General features: G+C 43.2%; 3 protein-coding genes across 5 annotated transcripts; all 3 read left to right on the top strand.

Moving 5' to 3' along the window:
• Nucleotides 1–1,503: 1,503 nt before the first annotated feature.
• metrnlb (meteorin like, glial cell differentiation regulator b) lies at nt 1,504–4,782 on the top strand. The gene is made up of 5 exons (XM_086142864.1): nt 1,504–1,747; nt 2,440–2,623; nt 2,713–2,938; nt 3,555–3,614; nt 3,719–4,782. Exons 1-5 carry the CDS (start codon nt 1,641–1,643, stop codon nt 4,033–4,035), a joined length of 894 nt encoding a protein of 297 aa, XP_085998990.1. The 5' UTR covers nt 1,504–1,640; the 3' UTR covers nt 4,036–4,782.
• A 2,851-nt stretch (nt 4,783–7,633) lies between these two features.
• On the top strand, nt 7,634–13,091 carry LOC147213846 (polymeric immunoglobulin receptor-like). Of its 3 annotated transcripts, none has more exons than XM_086142388.1 (8): nt 7,634–7,674; nt 8,444–8,553; nt 9,124–9,447; nt 10,843–11,166; nt 11,260–11,302; nt 11,392–11,507; nt 11,588–11,655; nt 12,431–13,091. In XM_086142388.1, the coding sequence occupies exons 2-8, from the start codon at nt 8,526–8,528 to the stop codon at nt 12,797–12,799; spliced, it is 1,272 nt and encodes a 423-aa protein (XP_085998514.1). In that variant the 5' UTR covers nt 7,634–7,674; nt 8,444–8,525; the 3' UTR covers nt 12,800–13,091. The 3 variants fall into 3 exon arrangements, with proteins under 3 accessions (XP_085998514.1, XP_085998516.1, XP_085998515.1); XM_086142390.1 differs by having other exon boundaries at nt 9,124–9,375; XM_086142389.1 differs by lacking the exon at nt 7,634–7,674 and adding an exon at nt 7,711–7,885.
• Nucleotides 13,092–13,360: 269 nt separating this feature from the next.
• On the top strand, nt 13,361–17,537 carry tekt4 (tektin 4). Its single transcript, XM_086142668.1, has 7 exons — nt 13,361–13,924; nt 15,067–15,137; nt 15,219–15,362; nt 15,466–15,552; nt 16,031–16,166; nt 16,243–16,397; nt 16,492–17,537. The coding sequence occupies exons 1-7, from the start codon at nt 13,379–13,381 to the stop codon at nt 16,688–16,690; spliced, it is 1,338 nt and encodes a 445-aa protein (XP_085998794.1). The 5' UTR covers nt 13,361–13,378; the 3' UTR covers nt 16,691–17,537.
• Nucleotides 17,538–18,622: the final 1,085 nt, after the last annotated feature.

The raw sequence follows: 18,622 nt of genomic DNA on the forward strand, positions 1-18,622 counted from the left end.
TTTGTCATCTTTCCAGTTCTTTTTCTCTGTCATGAATTTCAAATGGATCAAACATCCCCTACCCTTTTTGTTTTTATCCACCCGCGCTTATGGAGCACTGTCGTTGCCATGCCAACGACAGTGAGGCTTCTAAAATATTTGCCGAATCATGTCATTTCTGGTTTGAGATGGCGTTTTTGAATATTGAATATCAAAGTGATGTGTGAAATGAAAAAAAAATTTTAGCGAGTAATAAAATAAAATAAAATCCATCAGCCTGAGTTCCTGGAAGTCTTTGGAAAGAAAAAAATAAATAGTGGAAATAAATTTGTGAATCTGCCAGACATTGCATTTAGACATACATTTTCACAGTGGTATCTGTGTGTGTGTGTGTGTGTGTGTGTGTGTGTTAAAAATACTCTTTTTCCTGTGTGTGTGTGTGGGGGGGGGTTACAGGGTTTTCAAGTCTGGGCCTGCAAACACACCATGTGTGTGCAAGGTCCCATATGACCCCCCCCTTCTCACACACATAAACACACACACACACACAAAACATGACATGAATAGTTATAATGATTGGTACATTTTCACAGTGGGGTGTGTGTGTGTTAAGGATATACTTTCATGTGTGTTTGGGGGGGGTCTTCAAGTCTGGGCCTGCAAACCCACCATGTATGTGCAAGGGAGAAGTCTCACATGATCCCCCCTCACACACACACACACACACACACACAACATGAAATAAATAGTTGCATTCTAAGCACATGACATTAATGGCTTTAATGACTTTTTAACACAAAGGGGACCTTAAGGAGCTGATGGAGGCTGGGCGTGACTGACAGACGGGGCGAGCAGAGGGGGCTCCTGAGTTATTTCTCGCCATGCGTCCCGCTGCTCGGCCTGTCCGGGGGAATGTGACGAGTCGGTAACAGGCCCGCCGGTCCGACTGTTTTCTCACGGGAAAACCAGCGAGGCGTTTAGAGGACATGTGTGAGTCCGCTCTGTCAGGACCGCCGCCCCTTTTTCCCAAGCTGGGGGGGAAACACACACACACACACACACACACACACACATCAGCCCCCCCCCCCACGGAGAAATCATAACGTCTGTCAAAATAACACGATTTTTTTTCCCGCGCGTATTTTTTTTTCTTCTCAATTTATTATTTTTTTATTTCCATCCCATAATGAAATTCATATGTTCGGAAAGGTGACGCGGGTGAACAAAAAAAAAAATTGAAAGAAAGTTCTTACAGCGGTCACATGTCGGTCACGTGGCCGCTCCTTCGCTGGTTTGGCTCGGTTTTAAAAACGATAAGACGCACGAGCGATCGCCAGTGGGTGCGTGCGTGCGCGCGCGAGGCGTGGGGGAGTGGTTTGGAGCGAGCGCGTGTCGGGTCAGCTGCTGGCACGCGCCTCCCCGATGACGTGCCGCCGCAGAACTTTTTCTTTTTTAAAAAAACTTCCTCTTCTCCTCCTCCTCCTCTCCGCGCTCCGCCGCGGGTTACAAATAGAGAAACCTGCGGTCGGGCTGTGTTTCGGTGTCGCGAGCGCGGCGGAAGTGGCGGCGGCAGCGCGAGCCTCCCGCCATGTAGCCCCCGCAGCTCCGGACGGCGGGACTCCTGGGACGTTTTCACCGGACCGACCGACCGAGCGGCCGAGATGCCGCGGCCGAGTGCCGCCTTGTGGATCGCGGTGGCCGCGGCGGCGCTCCTGTACCGGAGCGCGGCGGCTCAGTACTCCAGCGACCTGTGCAGCTGGCGGGGGAGGTGAGGAAGCGGCCGCGGGAATTCTCGCGATAACTTAAGGAAGTCCTGGGAGACTTTGAACCCCGCGGGATAAGGCGAAGGGCAAATTTACGACGGCGTCCGAGAAGCGTGAACGCATCACGTCATAAAGTTTAATTGACGACCTCCTGGATTTAAAGATTATTAACAGTGATCTGCGGGGTTTTGCCTTTGTGTGTGTGTGTGTGTGTGTGTGTGTGTGTGTGTGTGTGTGTGTGTGTGTGTGTGTGTGTTGAGGACACCTGCTTAGTTCTGCTGCAGAGAGCATGTTGGCCTCAGGACCAGTTCTTGTTTCTTCTGCAGAGCATCATCTCTTTGTATTCTGTGTGTGTGTGTGTGTGTGTGTGTGTGTGTGTGTGTGTGTGTGTGTGTGTGTGTTTAACACATGGTGCCTTTTTTGCACCCAAGACATATCTCACATCCGGCTGCTGTGAAGCCCATAAGACCTTCTGAGGACTTCAAGGCTCCTGATGTGGAGGTGGCATCTGTCCAGTGTGTGTGTGTATGTGTTTGTTTTGTCTGTGTGTGTTTTTGGTGTCCAATAACGATGCCAGATATTTGCATGTGCTTGTAGTTTTGACCAAAAGAACAGTTCCCTTGTGTGTGTGTGTGCATTTTCATTGTCTTGGGGTGTAACTACCAGCCAGCTAATACTGTGTGTGTGTGTGTGTCAGTGGTCTGAGCCATGAGTCCCATCGGCGTGACGTGGAGCAGATCTACCTGCGCTGCTCCCAGGGCTCCCTGGAGTGGCTTTATCCGACGGGGGCCATTATTGTCCACCTGCGGCCGAACACCGAGCCCCCTACTGGACAGGCGGCGGAACTGCACGTCTGTATTAAACCCCACCCTCGCTCTCAGGTGTGTGTCTTTGTGCTGAATGAAAATGCCAGCAGGAAGTGGCGTCTGCACATCGCGCGCAATTTCATACACCTCCTGTTGTTGTACAGGGTTCCAACGTTTACCTGGAGCGCGGCGGCGAGCTGCGGCTCCTGCTGGCGGAGGGCGAGCAGGCCGACGAGGGGCCGGCGGTGCGATGTTTCAGCCGGGAGGAAGGCGCTCTGTTCGTGGAGGCCGTGCCGCAGACCGACATCAGCCGGAAGACCACGGCCTTCCAGTACGAGCTGGTCCGCGGCCACGGCGCCGGCGTGTACCCCTACCTGCACACCGGACCAGGTCAGAAAATCAAGCAACTGTTTTTATTTTAAATTGCCCAATTAGTCTCCAATTTATCAGTGCGTTTGTGTCACGGTGTTGTGGTCTGATCCAGGAACGCTAAACTTAGCTAGTTTGCTAATCATGCATGATTAGCAGGTAATGGCGTGGTTAAAACACGGACTTCCTGTCACCTGGTGTGAGTGACAGCGGCGGACCAAAGTCTGGCAGGGGAAGAGGGATTCCTCAGACTCATAGCTCCCCCTCCCTCACTCACACACAAACACACACACACACACAGACTCACACTAGTGTGTCAGCCAGACATACAAAAACAAACAGACCAATCAGCAGGTCCCGCCGGGGTCAAGCATGCGAGTCCGCCAGCTGTCAATCAAGAACAGACTCTGCCCAGTGCAGGAAGCCCACCCATGATTTTAACCCCCGGGGGGGCGGACGGAGGTGTCAGGGTGTTTTATAGCTGACGGGGGCAAGGATTCATTTTCTGATTACACCTCTTCCTTCCAACACACACTCACACACACACACACACACACACACAGAGGCTGAAACAGGCCACATGTGTCGTGTCAGAGTGCACGGCCTTTGTAATGTCTTTTTTTCTTGTTTCCTGCAGACACGTGCGAACCCTGCTCCGACGACGAGGTCCTCATGGCCGTGTGCACCAGTGATTTCGGTAAACACACACACACACACACACATACGTTGGCAAAACTTGATTGTGGCGTCAGGTGTTGTGCACTGCTAGCTGAAAATCTGCTCCCCTCTATGCCTCCGCAGCGGGCAGCGGCGTCTTCCGAAGCGAGGCGCCCGGCGACGAAGCCCCCCGCCTGGCCGCCGTGTCTCTGAGCCGACTGTTCCGTCAGAAGAGCGGCGTGTTCTCCTGGGGCGGGGTCAGGGCGCGGAGGTGGAGCGGCCGCCTCAGCGTGCCCGCGGGCTGCGGCGTCCGTCACGGCGAGGAGGAGTACCTCTTCACCGGCGCCGTCCGTTTCGGCGAGGCCTGGCTGGGCTGCGCCCCGCGGTACAAGGACTTCCTGCAGCTGTACGGCCGAGCCCATAGAGCGGGAACAAACCCGTGTCACATCGACACAGACTGACGCCGCATTCGGCGGGTGAAACGACCGAAACGTCAGCGAGGGAAATGAGAGCCAGGATGGGATCGGGGGGGGAGGGAGACGGGTCGCTGCCCAAAACACGCCGCCCGTCTCTGACTAGCTGAGCAAGTCGGCCGCGGCTTCTGCAAGATCTTGTTTTCATCTTATTCCGCTGAAGGATTCACACCCGGCTAAATAGTAGCGTGGCAGCTAATTGGCGTCGCCGCCTCTCCCCCGAGTTGCAGCTTGTCGTCATGACAGCTCTCTGGTTGGCGTTTGCGTACCACCACCTGAAGATGCTAACAAACCACACTGGTTTCCTGTCTTCTGTGCGCCAGTGCTGCCCATGCAGTCCCCAAAATGTCCACAGGGGGGCGGTAGAGAGCGTTTAGACCTCGGGATGGAAAATCCTGCTTTCTGCTCACCAGCTGCTCCTCCTGCTGGTGAGGAGCGGAAAAAAACATGCTAAAAATTTTACCACCACCGCCACCTTTTTTCATTTGTTTTATAAGTTTTATTTTCACGACGAAAGTGCTTGTGTGATCGTTCTCGAATTCCGAGTTTGCTTTGTAAAAAGCTTCCTGTAAAGTTTTAGGAGTCTTCTGACAGAAGCGTATAGTATGCAGCTCTGTGAGTCTACGTACTAAAGTGTGTGTGTGTGTATGTGAGAGTGCATGCATGTGTGTGTGTGTGTGTGTTTTGCTAAGTACAAGATATCCATGTACAGAAATTAAAGTCAGTCTTTCCTTACAGATGAGTCCCTGTTTTCTGATAAAGATGTTTTTACACTTCCTGTTTAAGAGACAGTCCATCTTGTACTCTCATGCCAGGCAGATCTGTGCACTATTAAAACTTTCAAATATATTTTCTACTTATCTATATATATATATTCTATCTATTGGTTTTTTTCGCCTGGCGAAGATTTGATCCCTGGATGGATGAAGAACACTGATTGGTCAGAATGTCAGCTCATACACACCTCATTTCTGTCACTGAAAATCGTGTGTGTGCGTGCGTGCGTGCGTGCGTGCGTGTGCACATGCTCTTCACCGGAAGAGAGAATAGATTACACACGCACACACAACATGTTGGTGATACACCAACTTTATTTGATTCATCATTAAATTTAAATTAAAATAAATGTACTTAATTTAACCTGCATACAAATATTTTTGTGTTTCATTCGTTGCCAGTTGTTCGCATGCTTGCATGCGAGTGGAAATTAATTGAGTGATACAGGAAATTCAAAAATATTTGATTGATTAACTCAATTCCTTAAAAACCTTTATTATATTATGGTTACACGAACAAAAATGTTCCTCGTGATCAACTTCAGAAAGGAAATGTGAAAAATTAAGTCTTAGTTGAGGCAACACACATATTTTATACTTTTATAACCCAAATAAAGTTGGTTTAAATGAACAGGTAGATGTAGCATAATGGAAGAAATTGCTCACAGGCCCTGAAAACTTAACATGACTATTCTACACAAACACACCCACAAACACACACACACACACACACACACACACACACAGCAAGGTCCATGTCCAGGCTAATTCGGGACCCCCACGGTGTCACGGGAGGATGTGAGAAGAGCAGATGGCGTGGAAGAAGCGTGCTCTGCAGCAGCTGAGCGGTCAGCTGGGTCCGGGGGAATGGCCAAGGTCCGCAGAAACACTGGACACACTCGCACACACACACACACACACACACACACACACACACACAATCACACGCACGCAGCTTCTGGTGTTGTGTGACACATCAGCCGGGGTGAGGCCTGGAATATTACCAGCTATTGAAACAATAGATGAAAAAAAAAAAAAAAGACAAAAAAAAGTAAAAAATAACAACCAAAAAATTAAAAGAAATCATCTGAGTTAAATGAACTGCAGAATTTTTTTTTAAATATCTGTATGTACATTGATTTCACTTAAATTGTAATTATGAAGATGATAAATTCCTTTGGAAATATTTTGCGGTAGAACAAGTTAAAATAAATAAATAAAAAGTTGAAAATAACGACCAAAAAATTAAAAGAAAATCATCTGAGTTAAATGAACTGCAGAAAAAAAAAAGTTAAAAATATTTGTATATACAAAGATGTTTTTTAAATTTTACTTATGAGGATGATAAATTCCCTCAGAAATGTTTTGTGGAAAAACAAGTCAAAAAAAAGTAAAATATAACAACCAAAAAATGAAAAGAAATCATCTGATCAAATGAACTGCAGAATTGTTTTTTTAAATATGTATGTACATAGATTTTTTTTTAAAATGTAATTATGAAGATGATAAATTCCCTCGAAATATTATGTGGTAGAACAAGTTAAAATAAATAAATGAAAAATAAAAAATAACAACCAAAAAATTAAAAGAAATCATCTGAGTTAAATGAACTGCAGAAAAAAAGTTAAAAAAATTTGTATGTACAAAGATGTTTTTTTTAAATTTTACTTATGAAGATGATAATAAATTTCCTCAGAAATGTTTTGTGGAAAAACAAGTAAAAAAAAAAAAGTAAAATATAACAATCAAAAAATGAAAAGAAATCATCTGATTAAATAAACTGCACAATTTTTTTTAAATATCTGTATGTACATAGATTTTTTTTTAAATTGTAATTGTGAAGATGATAAATTCCCTCGAAATATTATGTGGTAGAACAAGTTAAAATAAATAAATGAAAAATAAAAAATAACAACCAAAAAATTAAAAGAAATCATCTGAGTTAAATGAACTGCAGAAAAAAAAAATGTTAAAAAAATTTGTACGTACAAAGATGTTTTTTTTAATTTTACTTATGAAGATGATGATAAATTTCCTCTGAAATGTTTTGTGGAAAAACAAGTAAAAAAAAAAAAAGTAAAATATAACAATCAAAAAATGAAAAGAAATCATCTGAATAAATGAACTGCACAATTCTTTTTTAAATATCTGTATGTACATAGATTTTTTTTTTAAATTGTAATTGTGAAGATGATAAATTCCCTCAGAATTATTATGTGGTAGAACAAGTTAAAATAAATAAATGAAAAATAAAAAATAACAACCAAAAAATTAAAAGAAATCATCTGAGTTAAATGAACTGCAGAAAAACATGTTAAAAAATATCTGTATGTATAAAGATTTTTTTCTAAATTGTAATTATGAAGATGATAAATTCCCTCAGAAATATTTTGTGGTAGAACAATTTCAAGCTTTTATAGAAGATGCAGAATAAGGTAGAATTATGCACTCTTGCCAGTAGAGGGCGCTACTGAGCAAAGTCAGAAATATGTTTGAGAACTTTTTTCTTTAGCTGAAAATCCATGTATTAACTTTTAAATTAACAAGTGGATGTGACTTTTGTGAGATTATAAAATGCAATGAAAAAAGTAAAATCAACCAAGAAAAAAAATGGGCATCATGATTTAATCACTGTTTTTGTAACTGTCAAGCCACATTGTAGTAGTAGCAGCAATACTACTGCTCCAGTACTGCTTGACATTTAATGTTAAAACGACTGCTCTGGCCATCCAGCGGTTTTGGTTTCACAGTGGGAGGGGGTGTCTGTTTCTTCGAAATGCTGTCGTTTTGCTTCTTTACTTCCTACTCTTGTCATGACCTGATAAATGCTCCACATTCATACGCGGTGTCGGTAAGTACTGATTTGTGTACTTGGTGCAGGTTTGTGGAGGTTCTGAGTTTCTCTTCTTGGCGTGGTCACTGGACTTGAATTTCTTGACTTGAAGACATTTCACCCCCTCATCCGAGAGGCTAATTCGGTTCAACTAAGACGCTTCTTCATTTGAACTGAAGAAGTCCAGTTGCCACGGCAAGCAGAAGATTTCGCCAAGAAATTAACACAGGTTAGATGTGCTTTGTGTTTATTCATTTGGTACTATTGTACACTTCCTCCTCTACAGGAGCCGCTGCTTTAACTGCAGTTCTAACCTTTTAGAGGGGTTTCAGAGGAGTTTAGTGATTAAAAATTGTGCTTTTAAAAGACGTATTTATTTGTATACTTTGTGTGAAAGGTACTTCATGAAGCTCTAATCCAGCTTTCAATCAATAAAAGGATACAGGAAACCGTTCCTACCTCATGCCTTAAAACCTATACAATAACGCACTCTATTCAGTTGCTCCACAACTTCATATGTGCCACTTTGCACATTATTATTCCTCTATACTGGTAATATGGAGAGACAAATATAGAGAGTTCATGCATTATACTGTGAATTCTCGAGCATTCTTAAGAAATGTCCTAAATTCTGGACACCCAGACAAAAGTCATACGACCAAACTTGTTTTGTTAACCTAATGAGTACTAAACTATTTGTTTTTATTGTTATACTTACCCCGCTGCTTGGTGTGAGAACCCTCAGGATGTAGCTGACAAGTGTTTCTTTTTCCTAAACTTAAAACAGGAATTGACTCGGCGCCATGGGTACAAGCACCCCTAAAAGCAGGAAGTGAGATCTTGCCCAGCCAAGCGTGTCACTCGCACATATGTGGGGACTTCACGTCACCCTGGGGGGTAAGTTTTGTTGCCTACAGGCCAGGGGTGTCCAAACTTTTTGCATATTTGGTGAGGTGAAAATGTGTGAGGGCCGACATTCTTTGAACCATTAACATTAAATGCAAATGAAATATTTCATGACATTTTTATCGCAAACGATAATATTTTTCATGTTTTTCATATTTGAATACCACATAAAATGAGCAACAAGTCTGTCTGGAATTTAAAAACATTTTAAGAAAGATTAAACATATCCAGGTTCATTTGAAATCTTACATATTATTCACTATTAAATGCTCACTAAGAACTTCTAAGTTTAAAACATGTGAACAGGTAGATAACACTTACAGCGATATTGTTTAGAAGCAAAACACATCGAAATCATTATTTCCATTTTAGACTCCGATCAAAGATACAAAGTAGAAAAACAGGTTGAATTCAATTTTATGATTGGTTTCATGGCAAAGAGGCTGTGGGCCGGTGTAAATTAGAACATGGGCCACATTTGGCCCGCGGCCCGGACTTTGGGCATAACTGCTATAGGCCATAGCACCATCCCCCTCCCCGGTCTAACTCGTCTTTCCACAGTGGTCTACCTGTGCACGTGCGCGAGGGGGTTGCTGCACGCGACCGGGTACGTCGGGGGGCGCATCGAGGTGTCGTGTCCTTACCCCGAAGGATACCAGGGGGCTCTGAAGTACCTGTGCAGGAACAACTGCTACGACAATGATATTGTTGTCATGACCAACAAGCCGGACAAAGGCAGGTACTCCATCCGGGATGACAAGAATAGCCGCGTGTTCACCACCACCATCTCCGAGCTCAGAACCACCGATGCCGGTAAGTACTGGTGCGGGGTGGACAAGTCGATGACGGACCTGTACACCGAGATCCACCTGAAAGTGCACGCAGGTGAGCCGGAGGGGAGGAGGGGGGAGTTACATGATTTGTTTATCGATGATCAAATATAAAATGATATAAAAAAATAAATATTGAAAACAATAATTTATTTCAAAGTGTGATGGAAACTACACTGAGAGGAGACGTTCACAGTATGGCTTTATGCCTAGAAAGAGTACCATAGATGCAGTATTTGCTTTGAGAATGCTAATAGAGAAGTAAAGAAAAGGTCAGAGGGAGCTACATTGCACTTTTGTAGACCCAGAAAACCACACGACAGGGTGCCGAGAGAGGAAGTATGGGGTGGCAGAGAAGTATGCTAGACTGGTGCAGGACATGTATGCTCACTGTGAGACAGTGGTGCAGCCTGCTGTAAGGGTAGCAGTGAAGTTCAAGGTGGAGGTGGGACTCCAGCAGCAATCAGCTCTGAGCCCCTTCTTGTTTACAGTTGTGATGGACAGGCTGACAGATGAGGTGACACAGGAATCTCCATCGAGCATGATGTTTGCGGATGACATTGTGATCTGTAGTGAGAGCAGAAAACAGGGAGAGGAAGATCTAGAGAGGTGGAGGTATGCTCTGGAAAGGAGAGGAATGAATGTTAGTCACAGCAAGACAGAATATATGTATGTGAATGAGAGGAACTCGGGTGGAACGGTGAGGCTACAGGGAGTGGAGATCAAGAAGTTGGAGGATTTCAGGTACTTAGGGTCAACAGTCCAGAGCAACGGAGAGTGTGGAAAAGAGGTAAAGAAACGGGTTCAAACCGGTTGAAATGGGTGGAGAAAAGTGTCAGGGGTACTATGTGATAGAAGACTTTCAGCCAGAATAAAAGGAAAGGTGTACAAGACAGTGGTGAGACCAGCGATGCTGTATGGACTAGAAACTGTTACAATGACCAAAAGACAGCAGGCAGAACTAGAGGTTGCAGAGATGAAGATGTTGAGGTTCTCTTTGGGAGTGACCAGGATGGATAGGATCAGGAATGAGTCCATCAGAGGAACAGCACATGTTAGATGTTTTGGAGAGAAGGTCAGACAAGCCAGACTTCGATGATCATGTACAAGGAGGGATAGTGAATATATTGGTAGACGGATGCTGGAATTGGAGGTCTAGAGGAAGACCAAAGAGAAGATTTATGAACAAAATGAGAGAGGATATGAAGGTAGTTGGTGTGAGAGAGGAGGATACGGAGAATAGGGTTAGATGGAGAGGGTTGATTCGCTGTGGCGACCCCTGAAGGGAAAAGCCCAAAGGAAAAGAAGAAGATTATATTTACATATTGTAGATTTCTTTTACTTATTTTAATGTAGTTTTTACTCAATTAAGAGATGCACCTTCATATTCTGCTAAGGTTCTTTTGCATTTGCCCACATTCTGCTCGGCCGTTCGCTCACAACTCTGCAGAGATCTGCTGCATCACGTCGTACAACCTGAGCGCCGCCGTGGGGCTCCAGGTCACCCTGACGTGCCCCAGCCGGCCGGGTTCTCCGGGGGACGAAGGCGCCCACTTCTTCTGCAAGGGGAAGCACCCGGCCAGCTGCGGCAATGTGATGCAGCCCGACGCGGCGGACGGCAGCGAGCCCCGGATCACGCTGGGGGACGCCGTCGCTTCCGGCTCCTTCAAGGTCACGATCGCCGAGCTGCGCGCCGAGGACGCCGGGACCTACTGGTGCGGCTCGGAGCCCCGCTGGGGCATCGGTAACTTCGCCAAGATTCATCTGTCCGTGGGTGCGTGCAAGAGGTCGTCGTCTTGACAACCAGGGTGTCAAAAGAGAATCCCAACATGGATTCAAACACAATCTCTTGTCTCTTTTGTGTCAGTCTTTCCACAGAAGAACATCACGGCGATATCATCGGACCCACGGTGTGTGTGTGTGATTATGCTACTTGTTGTCACACATTTTCGGATTTTAAGTTACTTTGAGTTACTGAGCGATGATTTTTGTGTCCCAGGTCATTTTCTCTCCAGCTCCCTGTTATCTTGGGGGCTTTTGCTTTCCTGGTCGGCTTCCTCCTTACTCTGCCCCTCTTCTTCATTTGCTGCCGCCGTCGCCATCGCAGAACCGAAGGTGAGACAACAAATAATTAAATCAAAATTAAATCAAAACAAACACAGCATACTGATGACGCGTGTTTCCTCCGTGGTCAGAGGCTGCGGTCAGCGGCGAAGCAGCGCAAGCAGAAGAGGCAGCAAAAGAGGAAGAGGACGATGAGCCAGTGAGATCATTTTCTGATTTTTTAAGAATTGAGGAAACAAAACTTTTAACTTGTTCTTCTCAGAGTTATTTTTACAGCTATGTTACTATTTTATTATTACGTTATGACTGCATATATCTCTAAAAATCATAATAAAAATGCTAATAACTCCTTTATCCTTCTTAATAAGAACCTTTAAAACCTTATTAATCAGTTATCCTTTCATGAATAGCTTGATTTGCCCTAACATCACAAAAACATACATAAGAAGATTTTCTGCATGAAATGAAATAAAATAAAATAAAATAAAATAAAATTTTGTATATATATATATATATATACAAAATTTTATTTTATTTTATATTAGCAATAGCATTATATAGCAATATATAGCAATAGCAATATATATATATATATATAGCAACAGCAATTTGTTTGGTGACTGAAATTATTCTAAACGATTGCAGCTAATAATCCAGGAAATTTAAATTTAAATTTTTTAAATTTAAATTTAAATTAAAAAAAATAAAGGCAAAAAAGGAATAATAAAGGAACAAAAAAGGTATAATAATAATGATAACAATTTGAAATTATTATCAGTACGTTAAATTATTAAATTATTGTTTGAAATGGTGGACGTTAACTACTTTGGAGAGGATTGATCAAGAGTCTGAGCAATACTTCATTGATCAACCACTTTGGGATGGACGGTTAATCCTGATGTCTGTTTCCCCCATGCATGTGTGAGTTTGTTTTTTTTGTTAAATTTCATTTTATTTTATTTAATTTTTTACAGGATTATGAAAATATGCAGCAAAATGGGGGGGACGTCAAACAACATAAAGAGGCCCTCAAACAGCACAAAGGGGCCCTCAAACAGCCTGAAGGGGCCCTCAAAAAGCACAAAGGGGCCCTCAAACAGCACAAAGGGGCCCTCAAACCGCACGAAGGGGCCCACAAACTGCATGAGGGGGCACACAAACAGCGGGGGGTGACCCTCAAACAGCAGGAGAGACCCCTCAAACAGCAGAGCAGGGGACTCAGAAAACAAGGGTTGGCCTTTGAAAAGCTGGGTGGCCCCCACTCTTTCGTGCCTGTGGAGGAAGAGAACGTCTACTTGAACCTGGAGATGGGGAACATCTATCAGAATAAGAGTTCCAGATGAGATGCTGGATTAAAAAAAAAACATCCTGTCAGCTCTTGGGAGAACGGGAATTCAAATTAAAAAAGCTTTATTTGTCCCCCAGTGCGCAATTACAAAGATTTTAGTGTGACCGTGTCCTTTGAGGTATAACCATGTGGACAGGAGTTTTCACTGCTGCAGAACTTCAGAATATTTCAAAATTATTTCTGGGATTATTATGTATATAGTTAAAATGACTTATTGCTGAATTTCAAAAAATAATTAACAATAATGATGCATTCAATCTGCTTGTCAAATAAAACTGTCAGGTCAAGTTACATTTTCTTTTGTTATTGTCAATATTTTAAAATATTATAAAACCATGTAAAACTATATTTCCAACCATTGGAACCCGCAACTTCCTTATCTGGGACTAGAAATTCCCAAAATGAAAGTTGCGGGTTGGAATCTCACGGTTAAGATGTGATTGACAGGTGACCCCCACCCCCAAGCTTAACACCTGTTACCAGGCAACGGTAAACACACACACACACACACACACGTCAGTCCAGGATTCACACTTAATTCCCTGTCTGAAATTTTGAGGCGTTTCCGGTGGAGATGACCGCGGAGGTCCCGGCGTCTCGGTCCCGCTTCGCCCGCCGCGGCTCGGAGGCCCTGGGAGAACCGGAGGCCCCGCGGACCGCGGCGGGTCCCCGCGTGGGGCCGGCAGACCCGCCGCCGTCCCCGGGCAGAGCCACCGCGGGCTACCGCTGCGCCAAGCGCACCCCGGCCGAGTGGCTGCGCGGCTACCGGGGCGTGCTGGAGCGGGCGGCCGGCGAGCGACGCGACGCCCGGGGCGTGCAACGCGACGCCCGGCTGCTCGGCCGGGACGCCGCGGAGGAGACCGGCGCCGTCCAGGCGGAGGGGACGCGTCTCCTGGGGGAGAGGCTGCTCAGCGTCCACGGCGGGAGCTCGGAGCTGCGGCGGCGCATCGAGCGGCTGCGGGCGGACGCGGACGGCCTGCTGGCGCTGCGGCGGCGGCTGGACGAGGCGCTGGACGCCACCGACGCTCCGCACGCCGTCGCCACCGACAACCTGGTGTGCAGGAGCGGCAGACCCGCACCGGATCTGGTGCGGGACTGCGTGGAGGAGGAGCTGCTGAAGGTCACACGCACACGCACATTCACCGTAGAATCATGAAGAGCTCCAAATGATGATCAAGTTTGTTGGAAAAATGTTCAAATATAGATATAATGGATATTTTATTACTCATCCAGCGTATTTATTATATTATATTTACTAATGTATTTTTTTACTATGTCGTACATTTCATTTTTATTTATTCATCATCATTTATCTAACATATTTTTGTCAACTTTTATAATTTGGAATTTTCTAAATGTAATTTTTAGTATATAAGTATATGCATTTTTATTTTCTATATATATAAATACATACACACATACACTAACATATATAGACATATACATATATATATATATATATATATATGTGTGTGTGTGTGTGTGTATACACACATATATATGTATATATGTGTGTGTGTATATACTCACACTCATATACATATATATACATATATATGTGTGTGAGTATATATACATACATATATATATATATATGTATATATGTATGTGTCTATACATGTTTGTGTGTGTGTGAATTATGTGAATGTATGTATTTATATATATTAAATAAATATTAAATATTTATATATATTAAATAAAAAATATATACATATACATATATATATATATATGGGTGTGTATATATATTTATATATAGTGAATTAAAATTACACATTTTTTTCGAGAAATTGCCAGACACAATGGGTAAATAAACCTGGGAGAAATATCTTAAAAATTCTGATTTTATTTCTTAAATAATTGGAGCAAGTTTCAAAAAAGGAAAGAAGTGGCAATAAACTCCCAACAGGAAACTGTTAAAAAATACAATAAAATAAAATATTTAATCATTTAATATGATTACTTATTTCATTATTTTTCTACATTTTTAAATTTCTAAAATATAATTCATCCACTTCTAAGTTTGTATTATTTGTTGAGATGTTGTTAATTTATGAATAAATAAATAGAGAATGAAAACTTTTTAAGAATGCAGATTTTTTTATCATGTAATCAGAAATAGTTAATAAATAACAGAAAGAAATGACAATAACCCCCCACCAGTATGCTTTATACAAAGACACACACACACACACACACACACACATATATATTTCCACTTCATATATATATATATATATATATATATAAGTGTCTCCTCAGGAGGTGGACCTGATCCGGAGCGTCCAGGTTCTGCTCAGGAGAACCACGGCTCAGGTTCTCACTCAGATTCGGTGAGTTCACTTCCTGCCATTTCATAGGAAGCGAGCTGATGCCAGCTCCAGGAGTCAGTTTTGTTTCATTCTTCCTCTCAGGGCGACTCGGGCCGCCAAGCAGACCCTGGAGCACGACTGGTCCGACAAGACCCAGGCCTACAGCCTGGATGACCTGGGCGGGAGGATGACGAATTGCAGCCCAGACACGCGACAGCACGCCGCCTCCGCCACCATGCAGGACCAGTCAGTGCAGCGGATGCTATTGCAATATCACAATATCATTTATTCTTTTTTCAACTATTATTATTGTCATTCTTGTTGTTGTGGTTTCTGTCATTTGTCGCAGGGTGTGTAACGAGTCATCATGGGAGAAGTTCACTCAGGAAAACATTTCCATGGCCCTGCAAGAGGAGCAGGCAACTGAGCATCTTAGGTATCTGGGTCTTAGTTTATTTTATCTTATTAAACAATACAATTAAACTTTATTTTATGTCATTATATGTCATGTTATTTAATTTAATTTAATTGTATTGTATAGTATTTTTAATTTTATTTTATTATATTTTTAGTTCTGATTTGATTTATTCTATTTGGATGTACATTTCAAGCGATTTAGATATAGCCATCTATATCGTCATTTCTCATGTATATTGATTTTAGATTTTAGATTTTTGGTTTTATTCTATGCTGTCTTTATTTGGATATAATTGAAGCTAATTTTTAAATTTTATTTTTATCTTGCTTCATTTCAAATTTCATTTACTGAAATTTAATTTTTTTCCACTTTGATTTCTAAATACAAATAAAGTTCATTTAGTTCATTTTTTTTTTTTTTTCGGTCAAAATTTTAATTCTTCATAGCTTCTGTGTGTGCATGTGTGTGTATGTGTGTGTATGCTTATGTGCATTAGAATGCTGGTGGAACAAGTGCTGAAGGACACCGCTGAAGATCTTCGGGTCCAGAATGCCAACGTGGAGCGTGCCTTCAGCCGGCGCTGTGAGGAACTGACTGAGGCCAAGATCCAGCTGGAGAAGGAGCTGACTCAGGTAGGCTGCAAGACACACTCACACACACACACACACACACACACACACACAAACTGAACAGTGTGTGTGTGTTTAGGTCTTGGAGCAGATTGGAGCTCAGGAGAGGAACATCGTGGCCCTGCAGGAGGCCATCCACAGCAAGGAAGCGCCGCTGAGAGTCGCCCAGTCCAGACTCTACCTTCGCTCCCTCAGACCTAACATGGAGCTCTGCAGAGATGAGCCCCAACTCAGGTCAAACACACACACACACACACACACACACACACACATACAGATCACTCTCCACGCTGACCTTCCCTGACCGGCCTCCTCGCTCTGTCTGCAGTTTGGAGGAGGAGGTGAGGCAGATCCATGCCACGACGGCGTCCCTGCGGCTGCAGCTGAGCGAAGCCGAAGCGTCGCTCTCCCGCCTGCAGGAGGCCCGCATGGCTCTGGAAAAGGACATCACGTGCAAGAAGCGTTCGCTCTTCATCGACCGGGACAAGTGCATGGCTCAGCGGAACCGCTTGCAGCCAGGACGCTGAGGGTTCTGCTTCTGATATTTTTCGTTTTCGGCTTTGTCCTGAATGTTTCTAATGTTTAACTCGTGAAGAAAACATTTGATCTTGCCCGAGGTGAGGTGCAGCAAAAAAAAAAAAAAACATCTGCAATGCGACATTTGGCCACTAGAGGGCGCCGTGGCTGTTTATGTTTATTACGTTTAGTTTGTTTAGCATGCTTATTTATCCAACACTGGTCCCCATTTAAAAGGCACCTCTTTAAACTTGTAGTTTAATTAAACTTGTAGTTTAATGAGCTCATTAGACTTGTAGTGGTTCTGGTTGAGGAGACAAAGAAAGAGTAAATGAGGTGAAGAAAAAGGGACATGCAAAAGAAAAAGTGCAGTACTTTGTTTTCTGTTGCTATAGTTTTTGCCGTATTGGGGCTTAGAACGTCAAAAGGGGTTCTCTGACTGCACAAAAAAATTAATTAAAATTGATTTTGTCGAACCTCCATCTGTTCTTTACACCCGGTTGATGGGATGTTAAGCAGTAGCTGACATAATATTCTCCACACAGCTGGGTTAGGTTCCTGTTTCATCTCCCAGTCTCCATGTCTTCCTACATGGTGGAGAAAAATAAATAAAATGATCTGCATTGATTACAAACAAAAAGCTAAATGTACTGGACTGAATTAAATATAAATATACAAATAAAGGAGATGAAATAAAATAGTAAATTGATAATAATAATAATACATTTTATTTAAAGCACCTTACTCGCCACTCGGGGACATATATGAATACACAAATTATAGACGTAAAAGTACGAAAAAAATTAAAATGCATTGAAAATAATGAAAATGTCAAACTGATACAAATTAAAAATAAGAGTGACAGAGCAGCTGGTGTCAGGTTGCTTTAAACAGATGTGTTGTCAGTGAAGAGAATGAATTGATGTTTCTGTGTTGGATATTAACTTGGGAAGTTAATAAAGTTGTGTTGGGAATTAAATATAATTAATGAACCAAGTAAATAAAAAAGTAAATCGAAGCTGCAGCTAAAACAGTTGTAATACCAATTCTCTCCACCAGGGGGCGCTCGTGTCCCTCGGTCACCGCCAAAGCGAGCGGCGCAGTTTGAACGGAGATTATTCAATTTCTCAACGGTTTGGGATCATTTATCAATTAAATCACCCTCACTTTCCTCTTTTGCTTCAGATTTTGATGACAAACGAGTTTAAAAAAATGACCGCGACGATGGGAAAACGCACAAATTAATCCAACGATAAGGAAAGAATTGTCAACTGGATTAATAATCCCAAGACTAAATCAGATTGAAAAAGATCAAACCCCTTGCGCTTTTCCGTGAGGACGTTATTACCGGTGTGTATTTTTTGTAGTTTTGCGTGAAACCGAAACCCCGCTTGTTGTCGCCGCCGACGTGGAGCGTTTTGTTTGGTTTTCCTCGGCCGAGTTTAGCTTTCTTGTTGTGAGATTACACAAACACAGAGCAAGACCAAGGGATGATTACAAATTACACCTTGGGTTTACGGACCGGCTTCGGGGGCTATTTTTAGGAGCGAGCCATGTCATGGTAAAGCTCCACCGACGTACGTTTGGCGAACCGATGCTTATCCTATAAAAAAAGAGAGAGAGCGAGAGAGAGCGAGGTCTCTATTCCGGGAGGTGCCACGACTAAGGATGTTATGAAACTGAACTTCGACGCCCCACCGAACCCCCCAAAACCTGGGTCGGGGTCACAGCCCTGACCCCTGCGACCGTCGGGCTTGAACTGACCGGATTAAACACACACTCACACACACACACACACTTTCAGAGTTCAGATTATGAGTGTTTATGCTTTTACAGGTCGGATTAGAAGTCACGGATGAATACAATTAAAGGCGTGGCAGGGAAAACCCATAATTGATGGGAAAGTGTGTGTTTGTGTGTGTGTGTGCAAATATTGGTCTGTG

The sequence above is a fragment of the Fistularia commersonii genome, chromosome 35, assembly GCF_037954325.1.
Source record: "Fistularia commersonii isolate RoL2024-O1a breed Wild chromosome 35, RoL_Fcom_v1.0, whole genome shotgun sequence".
Classification (NCBI taxonomy): domain Eukaryota; kingdom Metazoa; phylum Chordata; class Actinopteri; order Syngnathiformes; family Fistulariidae; genus Fistularia; species Fistularia commersonii.